This window comes from Lontra canadensis, unplaced genomic scaffold (assembly GCF_010015895.1).
Source record: "Lontra canadensis isolate GAN:19392208 unplaced genomic scaffold, GSC_riverotter_1.0 scaffold8, whole genome shotgun sequence".
Lineage (NCBI taxonomy): Eukaryota > Metazoa > Chordata > Mammalia > Carnivora > Mustelidae > Lontra > Lontra canadensis.
Genome location: NW_022631002.1, coordinates 32,486,939 through 32,496,979, shown reverse-complemented (window position 1 = coordinate 32,496,979; position 10,041 = coordinate 32,486,939). Strand labels below are relative to the sequence as shown.

Here is a 10,041-nt window from a genome sequence, read left to right as displayed (position 1 = left end):
ATCTGGCTGGCTCAGTAGGTAGAGCACAGGAATCTTGATCTCAGGAGCAGGACTTCAAGCCTCACATTGGGTGAAGAGGGAAAAAAAAAGGCCATGAAAGGGGCAGTGGCAGGCTCAGTCGGTAGAATGTGAGACTCTTGATCTTGGGGTTTGAGCCTCACAATGGGTGTAGGGATTACTTTAAAATAAAACTCTTTTTTTGTTTTGTTTTAAGGCCATAAAAGCTCTTTGGGGACAAATGGGAAAATTCAAATCTGGGAACCAGATATTCGATATTACACAATTATTATTAATTTTTAAGGTGTGATATCAGTATCATAATTATATAGGAGAATGTTCCCATTCTTAGGGAATGCATGCTACAGGTTTAAGTATTTAAAGGCAGGATGTCATGAACTCTGGAACTTACTTTCATAGTAGAGAAAAAAATTTTATTTACACAGACATATGTACAAGAAAAGAAATGGCAGAGCGCTCAGCATCAGGGAAATACGAATCAAAACCACAATGAGATACCACCCCACACCAGTCAGAATGGCTAAAATTAACAAGTCAGGAAACAACAGATGTTAGAGAGGATGCGGAAAAAGGGGAACCCTCCCACACTGTTGGTGGGAATGCAAGCATGTGCAGCCACTCTGGAAAACAGTATGGAAGTTCCTCAAAAAGTTGAAAATAGGGACGCCTGGGTGGCTCGGTTGGTTAATCGGCTGACTTCGGCTCAGGTCATGATCCCAGTGTCCTGGGATTGAGTCCCACATCAGGCTCCTAGCTTGGCAGGAAGCCTGCTTCTCCCTCTGCCTGCCACTCTGTCTGCCTGTGCTCGCTCGCGCTGTCTCTCTCTCTCTGACAAATTAATAAATAAAATCTTAAAAAAAAAAAAAAAGTTGAAAATAGAGCTACCTTATGACCCAGCAATCGCACTACTATGTATTTATCCCAAAGATACAAATGCAGTGATCCGAAGGGGCACCTGCACCCCAATGTTTATAACAGCAATGTCCACAATAGTAAAGAGCCCAGATGTCCATTGACGGATCAATGGATAAAGATGTGGTGTATACATATGCATATATAATGGACTATTACTCAGCCATAAAAAGAAAAATGAAATCTTGCCATTTGCAATGATGTGGATGGAACTAGAGGGTATTATGCTAAGCGAAGTAAGTCAATCAGAGAAAGACAATCATCGTATAATCTCACTCATCTGTGGAATTTAAGAAACAAAACATGATCATAGGGAAGAGAGGAAAAAATAAAACAAGAGGAAATCAGAGAGGGAGACAAACCGTTAAGAGACTCTTAATCACAGGAAGTGAACTGAGGGTTGCTGGAGGGGCGGTGGGTGGGGAGATGGGCTAACTGGGTGATGGACATTGAGGAGGGCACCTGATGGAATGAGCACTGGGTGTTACATAAGACCGATGAATCACTGACCTCTAACCTCTGAAACCAATAATACATTATATGTTGATTAAATTTAAATTAAAAAAAAGAAATGCACACAAATTTTTTAAAAAGGGGAATGTGTTGATACAGATATATGGGTGTTCATTGTATATGTTATTCAAATCTTCTGTATACTTCAATGTTTCATAATAAAAACAGTGGAACATAATGAAGTCAAAGTCTAAACGTAATGGGGCACCTTCCTGAAACAGAAAAATGACATTAGCAGAAAAGCTGGTAAAGTACGAATTAAGTCTACGATATAGTGAATATTCCTGTACTAATGCAAATTTCCCAATAAAGATACCATGGTTTTATAAGATGTCAACATCAGGGCAAGTTGGATAAAGGGGGCTCCCTTTATTATTCCTGGGAATTTTCTATAAATCTGAACTCATTCCAAAATAACAAGTCCTTAAAAAGTGGCAACTGGTATGTAAAAGCTAAAAGTTTTTATTTTAGTATGTATATAATTGAACAACTTCAAGATCCAATTTCTACAACAATGACCTTCCGCACATCTCTACCTGGCACAGAGACTCCAAACAGGAAACACGTTTCCAGGGGACCACGTTACTGGGCAGAAGGGACGCACATCCACACCCACGGCCCAGACAGCAGTGCCGTGGGGTCAGACAGGGGCCTCGGTCCTTGAAGGAGGGTGAAGCCACCATCTGGGCAGCAGCCACTCTGTTCTCCTGGCTCCGGGAGCTTTTCTTATTTCAGCAGAGATGGGGGCTGCGCCGTCTGCTTGTGCAGCACTGACTGAAGAGCTGCAAAGAGGAGGAACCAGCCGCTTCAGTGACGTGTCCTGCCTGGTCTGCAGAGGCCCAGCTGACCCACAGCCCTCCAGCCGCACCCACCTCTGCAGGCAGAAGCACACCCGCCTAGCTGCGACCTCAGCAGGCGGACATCTGTGCCATGCTTGGGGCATCTTAAAAGCTTTTCATGCATATTATCTCACTTAATCCTGGTGGCTGGTGCTAGACCTTGTCTTACAAAGCACTAGGGGACACCTGCCCCCAACACCACCTTCGCTGAGTTAGGAACACTTCACCCAAAGGTCCCTCTTTATCCACAGGAGATCCTGGTACCTCTCCCTCTCCAGACACGCTAACACCCGACTTCCTCCAAAGCCAGCTCTTGGCTTCCCAGAAGCCCTGGACAAACTACAACCACTCCTTCCCTCAAAATTTCTGCAGTCCTCCCACCGTGAAGGGAAGGATGTGGCTGAAATCCAAGCAAAACTTGACAACTTTCTGGACTGTGTGGTGGGTAAGAGCACTGAGCATGGAGTCCCATGGCTGCTGCGCAGTGTCGGCCCCACCAGTACCACTGTGTGACCCTGGCCAGGCTCCTCACCCTCTGAGCCTTAGTGACTCATGTGGAAAAGGGAGATGATCTCACTATGTACCTCGCAGGGTTGTTTGAAGACTAAATGAGATTACCTCAATGCCTGCCCCAGGACAAGAACTCAGTGCGTGGTAACTACTACCCTTATGCCTTGTATAGGCAGCCTCCATGTTTTCACTGGTTTTTTAAAAATGTTTTCTCGGGGGTGCCTGGGTGGCTCAGTGGCCTTTGGCTTGGGTCGTGGTCTCAGGGTCCTGGGATCAAGCCCCGCATCGGGCTCTCTGCTCGGCGGGGAGCCTGCTTCCCCCTCTCTGCCTACTTGTGATCTCTCTCCCTCTGTGTCAAATAAATAAATAAATAAATAAATGTCTTTAAAAAATTTTTTTAAAAATGTTTTCTCTATTAGTCCTGGAATTTGGGGCACAGAGGGCCATCTTTGGGGGTAAGGAAAATTCTCGAAATTTCCCCAAAATGAGGTCTATCAGAGGAGGATCTTCAGAATGAAAGAGACTGTTTAGGTTCCCAGGAGGGTAGGGATCACGAACCTATACGTGTTCCGTGTCCTGTCACCGTTTCATAAACACACATCCATTATACCACAACCACAGCAGGTACATCTTGCAAAACCAGATTTGACTAAAACACAGAAGATGAGACTTCACTTATTTTTTTAGAGTGAACTCTACCTCTGATGTAGGGCTCGAACTCACGACCTCGAGACCAACCAACAACAGAACCAGCCAGGTCCCCGAGGACTGAGACTTTAAAACGGCAGTCATTATCATGAAAAATGTGTCCTGCATGAAGAGCAGAGAGGGACAAAAGCTCACTTTCCTAAGAGCTGGGGTTTAGGCATCAAATCTCAGAAGAGAACTCAAACCTAACAGTGAACCCAGAGGAACTCCGGGCAGCGCCTTTACTTATGCTCGGAAAGCCTGAGTGACTAGAGATGAAGTCAGCAAAACGCCAGCTTGGCTGCCTTCCAGCCCAGCATCGCAGCTCTCCCCTCCACCTTTGTGCCCTGCTGGGGTTGTGCGCCGCTTCGGGGCCTCTGGCCTCATCTCCCCCAGCCATACAGGAGGAAAGGCAGCACCAGAGAAGAGCTGGCCAGGCCTGCACTTGGAAGGAAGAGAGAGGAAAAGCCTGCCTTCCTGCGCAGACCTGGGGTCACGGCTGCCTATCAATCAGTCACGACCTTAAGTATGACAGGTCGGGTCCCGGCGCCCTGCCAGGCAGCAGGGGGGCTGTGTGCCTCCCCGCGCCAAGCAGAAACAAAGTGCACCCCTCCGAGGGATGTCAGCAATACGCGGGCACATGATTCTATGACATCCAACCTCGTGAGAATATGCTCCCTTTGCCCACTTCTTGCAATCCTCCTGGAGAGTCACGGTCAAGGAGAGTTTCTTTTTCTAGTAGTGCTGGTTTCCCATTAACACCTCCCTGGCCCTCCGTAATCTCCTTTCTTAACCTGAAGCTAAAAAAGTCCCACGCTCAGAGACTGAGACCGGCAGTAGTTCCCAGCAGAAATACTCTTCTGTGGTCTCCTTATTAGGGTTACCTTCTATTTTACAGCGACTGACAATAATGTCCATTTATGTTAGAAATATCTTTCCCTTTTTAAGTACATCTGCAGCTTTAAAAAGGGGGGGGATGAGGAAAATAGATTTCTACATGGTAAAAACATAACACACTTTCTTGCCTACTGCTATAGCCTCTTATCACATCCAGTAGCCTAGAACCACACTGACCACTTAGGCAGCCCCTAGCCACATGTGACTACTCTGTAATTACTATGGGATGATACTCACTCAAATTAATTCCACTTAAACACAACTGAAAATTCAGTTCCTCGGTCTTACCAGCCACGTTTCAACAGCCACCATGCGGCCCACAGCTGTCACATCCAACCACACAGCTGCAGAACATCTCCTCTCTCGCAGAAAGCGCCACTGGACAGCATGAGCCTAGAATGTCACTCCCAGCTCACTGGCTACTCACCTGGAGGTGGTACTAGAAGGCCTGGTTTCTCCCCAAGCAGTGGGCGCTTGGCACTCTTGGGGGGTAGGCATCCCAAAGGAGCAAGTCTCTTGGAGGGGGCTGCTGGGAGCAGGGGAGGGGCAAACAGACCTTTGGGGTTGCCCAGTCCTGCAGGGAATGAAAAAACAAAACATAAACCAGAAGATACATGATGAAGCTGATTTCAGCTGCTCCCACAAAGGGACTTTTCCTTAATCTTTAGAGAAGGGCTGAGCAGGAGCACCTGCCACACACACAAATCTCAACTCCTCTGAGCTCTACCAAGCCCCCTCTGGGCCCTGACTAGGCCTCAGTGTTTATCCAGGGTCTGGCAAACTAGAGTCTGGGGGCCAAAATCAGCCCACCGTCTGTTTGGGTACGACCCATGAGCTGAGACGGTTTTCTCATTTTTAAATAATTATGCTTTCAATGATTATAGAAGTACATACAGAGTATCCTTAACTTTGCTGCTTGGCCTGTAAACACTAAAAATAACATATTTACTATTTGGCCCTTAGAAGTTTGCGAACCCTTCATCTAGTCCACGTGTGCGTGTGTGTGTGTCTTGACATCCCGGTTCTCCACCCTAACCTTTCCACCAAGTGGGATTTGTTCCAAATGTTCTCTTTGATACTTGGAATGTTATTTTCTCAGACATCGAACATTTTCCCAGACAGGTCATGAAGGCAGATCCGTAACATACCTGAAGCACTCTGTTCCTAAGAATCTAACATCCGTCCCCCCGGAACATCGGCCTGGACATGGTCCTGGGGGTCTCCCACATGGCCTAGTAACCGGTCACTCTCTCTCGGGCAGTCGATCTGCCCTGCTGTCCTCACCCTGTTGAACAGGGCATTTATTTCCACAGTTCATGCCAAGGCCCTGAAGCAAGCACCTAGCCCTTTCTGAGGTCCGAAAGAATTTTGTTTTTTAAACTTTCAGCAAGGATGAGAAGCAACTCACAGCAAAAAGAGCTCCCCCTGAGCCTTTCTTTTCTTAACTCACTGGCTTCTCACGGGAACCAGGTGTAATAATGCCCAGGGTGGACCGAGGGACTGGGCTGAGGCACAGGGGAGCGCGGCTGAGTGCAGCAGAAGGAAAGGAACAAGCACAGGGTACAGCAGGAGAGCCCCAGTTGTGACAGGAACAGAGAAGACATGGAACTACACTCCCAATCATCCCAAAGGTCACCAGGTCAGAAAGGGAGGGGGCTCAGAAATGTTCACCCCTAGGGCTGTGATCTTCAACACACACTGACTTCGCTAATAAATGACATACACATGTACAGCGACCAAAGCAAAAGGACACGTTCTCTCTATTTAGATCCACAGTAATAGCCAAGGTGGAAATAATGTGCTCATAAGGTTTTTGGCTAAAATGATCCCCGCTCCCATGAAAGACCAAAGGAATATTTGACTCTTAGACACGAATGCATCCAAGGTCCAAGTTTTATTTGAGACCCAGGAGAAAAGCCGCCTTTCTATGAAGACTTCACTGCCAACTTCTGTCTTTAACATGGCAGACTGAAAACCTGCTCTCATCCAGCCTCTTCTCTGCTCCCACTGTTAATACACAAGGAACACAGGAGAGGGGACAGAGTGTACCAACAAATATTTGGAAGATGAGAACAGAAGGAGTGGGACTGCATTCCGGGTGCCTACAGAGGAGTTAAAACTCTTTAACCTTGGGGCGCCTGGGGGGGGGCTCAGTCAGTTAAGTGGCCAACTCTTGATTTCGGCTCAGGTCATGATCTCGGGGTCGTGGGGTCAAGCCCTGTGTCAGGCTCCCCACTCAGTAAGGAGTCTGCTTCTCTCCCTTCCCCTCTACTCCTCTCCCTGCTCGCACATGCTCAATCTCACTCTCTCTCAATAATTAAATAAGTCTTAAAACAAAACAAAACAAAAAACCTCTTTACCCTCAAGAGGCAAGAAAGGCTCAGATACCAGCCACCCCAGGAACCAGAGGCATAATGGACACTGGGCTTGACTGGAACTTGGTACCCCAAGTGGTTAGCGCCACACCCAAGTCTCCTCCCCGAGTGAAGAGATGGATGTCTGTAACAGGCTTGAGCAGCAGGATCCAGTTTGGCTGGAAGTGAGTCAACCCTGGGCATTTTCATTTATGTAAGCCAGTCAGGTCTCCTTGTTTTAAGCTGAGTTAGGTCCCTGTCACTTACAATGGAAGGAGTCCACAGTAATACAACCTCATTTTAGGCAGATGTCAGATACTATTTATGCCAACTACTCAGAAAAGCCTGGAAAACACTATGGAATTCAGAGTGCATATTAAGGGAACTCTGTTTAAGCCATCCTCAATGTGGCCACCAACCTTGATAAGAAAGCTCCTCTACACGTCCCCCATGTTAAAACTTAAGCAATTCACTCAAGAGAAATGGCACCCACTGAAACCCCAGATGTCTCTTCTGGTCTTCTGAAATCTTAGCATTCGCTGAGACTATGCCAAAAGACACTGCAACTGTTCTCAACTGTCTGCTCTCTCAGAGCCATGCGCGTAGAGGCAGCAGAGCCACCGTGAGCTCTTATTCCTGGAGGGAAGCACTGACCTGGTGGTGGAAGGAGACCCCCTCCCGGTCTGTCCCCTAACAATGGGGACTTGGCAGGAAGTGGGAGATGAGGGCCCGAGAAGGAGGGCTTTCCAGGGGTTGGAAGAAGCGGAGGCAGCTTGCCCACAACAGGGGTATTCCTTCCTTGAAATGAGGAATGATCACTGGTAGCCAAAGACTCAAGTGTCTCAAAGCCTGGAAAAATGAAGAAAATGAATGGTCATCAGAAGTCTGCTGCAGAGGCTCGAGCTGCAAAAGGAACAACTTGGGGAAGTCAAAGAAGACCATAACTTTTCTGACTTAGAGGTTTCTACGATCAAAGAGAAACAGGATGTTAACTAGACTTGTTGTCGTCACCATTAGATGATATATACAAATATCAAATCATTACACTGTGTACCTGAAAGCAATAGAATATGTCAATTATACTTAATCAATTAATTAATAAATGACATAAGCACTCGGAAAAAAACAATTGTGTTTCAAGTTTATGAGCCACCCCCCACCCACAACCCTGAGAAGAAGGTACCAAAAAATGTACAAAAATAAAATACATTTTGGGGCACCTGGGTGGCTCAGTCGGTTAAGTGTCTGCCTTTAGCTCAGGTCATGATCCCAGGGTCTTGGGATCGAGCCCTGTGCAGAGGCGAGTCTGCTTCTCCCTCTCCCTCTGTGCTCTCTGTCTCAAATAAATAAATAAAATCTTAAATAAAATACATTCTACATTTTATAAGATGAACGATTTCTTTAAAGCTTTAACATGGCCCTAGAAGTTCAGCTATGTTTCCCCACAGGGACAAGTGATTATTATTTTCTTCTCACCTACTCAACTCAAAACAAATAAACTGAAAAGTCACCATCTTAACGAGTTTGGCTCGTAACTGGAATGCTCTTTAAAATCTTCAAGATTAGGAACTACTTCTTTATGTTTACGATGCACTTAAAAATAATCTACAAATGTATCAATTAACAAGCTGAAACTTTTGAATCACAAAAGTAAACCGACAAGGAACAGAAACTATTTCCCACCTGTCCATCTATATAGATAAGTCATCCTATTTATACATTAAAAATCTGATTCAAAAGGAAATTTAGCTTCAAAAAAAAAAGCATTTTAGTCTATAAAGGTTACACATTAAAAAACTGTGTAATTCCTGTGAGGAACATGTTCCTATCAGACACCTTTACATTACAGATGTATAGTCTCTCAATTAAATAAAAAATTCTTAGTTTTACTTTCACATATGGATTTGCAGAATAGGATTTCCTGGGGTTTAAAAATGGGGAGGGAGGGCCCCTGGGTGGCTCAGTGGGTTAAGCCGCTGCCTTCGGCTCAGGTCATGATCTCAGGGTCCTGGGATCGAGCCCCGCATCGGGCTCTCTGCTCTGCGGCGAGCCTGCTTCCTCCTCTCTCTCTCTGCCTGCCTCTCTGCCTACTTGTGATCTCTGCCTGTCAAATAAATAAATAAAATCTTTAAAAAAAAAAAAAAAATGGGGAGGGAAAATAGTGCCAAATACCTTCCAGGTGCCCTTTCCTGGTGTTCAGGTAGTCAATGAGCAGATTCAACTCATTCCCATACAAATGCATTCCCTCACTCAATAGGAAGAGGAGGTGCTGAATGCCCGAAGGGACGGAGTAGCTGGTCAGGCGCTCCCGGGCCAAGAAGTCATCCACCAGATCTCCGGCCTGCAAAGCAATTCCAGCCCGTTCCTGCTGCTCCCGTTTCGAGAAAAATCTCCTGTATTCTTTAGCCACCAGGTCCAGGGCATCTTCCAGGGGCATATGACGATGTACTAGGGACGAGAAAGAGCCTGCTTTATATCAAATGCGTGCCCTGATTCCTTTTAAAATCAGAAAGTAACATAGTTAATCCAACTACATGTTGTTTAAGCTGTGTCAGCTTTCAGTACAGATGTGACTGTCTACTGATCCAACTGGCCTGGGACCCTCCAAAGCAGGTGCCTGTCGATTTCAAAATCAAACATTACGTTGTTTCCAAATTGTAACATGTGCAGCTTGATTTCCCTTTTCCATACAGACCCGCTTTTCCCAACTGGACAACTCCACGCTATACTGAGAGAGAGAAAGAGAATGGAAATAGGTGCCATGTGTATCAATGGGAATTCTTAATGCTAAACAAATCTAGCCTAAAAAAAGGCAGAATGCAACTTCACCCATCGCTGGCTACTGGGAATGTTTAAAGGAGAAAAAAAAACCCTAAAAGTGAAGGTGTTTGATTTGGTTCCAGCAAACCACGTGGATAACCTGAGACAAGAGTGATTCACAGAAGAAACAAGCAGAAGCAGAGAACAGAGCCTTCAAAGAAGCGAGCAGGTGAGACATGGGGCTACTGGTTTTCATTACACACCTTTTAGCGTTAATCTCTTCACTCTGTATATGTAATACTTTGATAACAGGCAGACACACACACAGACATGTGGTGCAGGACTTCTAGGCTCTGTCACTGTAGGCTGAGGAGTAACCCACAATCCTCTGCGTGGCTCTGCAATCTTTAGCTCAGGCCTCTGGGATCTTAAATCATGTTAAAAGCCTTTCCAGGTCAGGTCAGGAGTGCTCCAGGCCCTAAATACTACATATAAAATAAATTCTAGACACTAGGAATGGCTTTTACATAACTTAATGGCTACAGTCAATG

General features: G+C 45.9%; 1 protein-coding gene across 1 annotated transcript in view; it reads right to left on the bottom strand.

Moving 5' to 3' along the window:
- Positions 1–2,107: 2,107 nt before the first annotated feature.
- The window catches only part of LOC116865898 (nuclear receptor coactivator 5-like), a 69,538-nt gene continuing 61,604 nt past the window's right edge, over positions 2,108–10,041 (bottom strand). Inside the window, exons 7-10 of the mRNA XM_032854538.1 lie at positions 8,903–9,196; positions 7,385–7,579; positions 4,804–4,950; positions 2,108–2,225 (exon numbers count right to left, since the gene is read on the bottom strand). Coding sequence (XP_032710429.1) covers positions 2,170–2,225; positions 4,804–4,950; positions 7,385–7,579; positions 8,903–9,196 — 692 coding nt within the window. The 3' untranslated portion in view covers positions 2,108–2,169. The remainder of the gene's footprint in view (positions 2,226–4,803; positions 4,951–7,384; positions 7,580–8,902; positions 9,197–10,041) is intronic.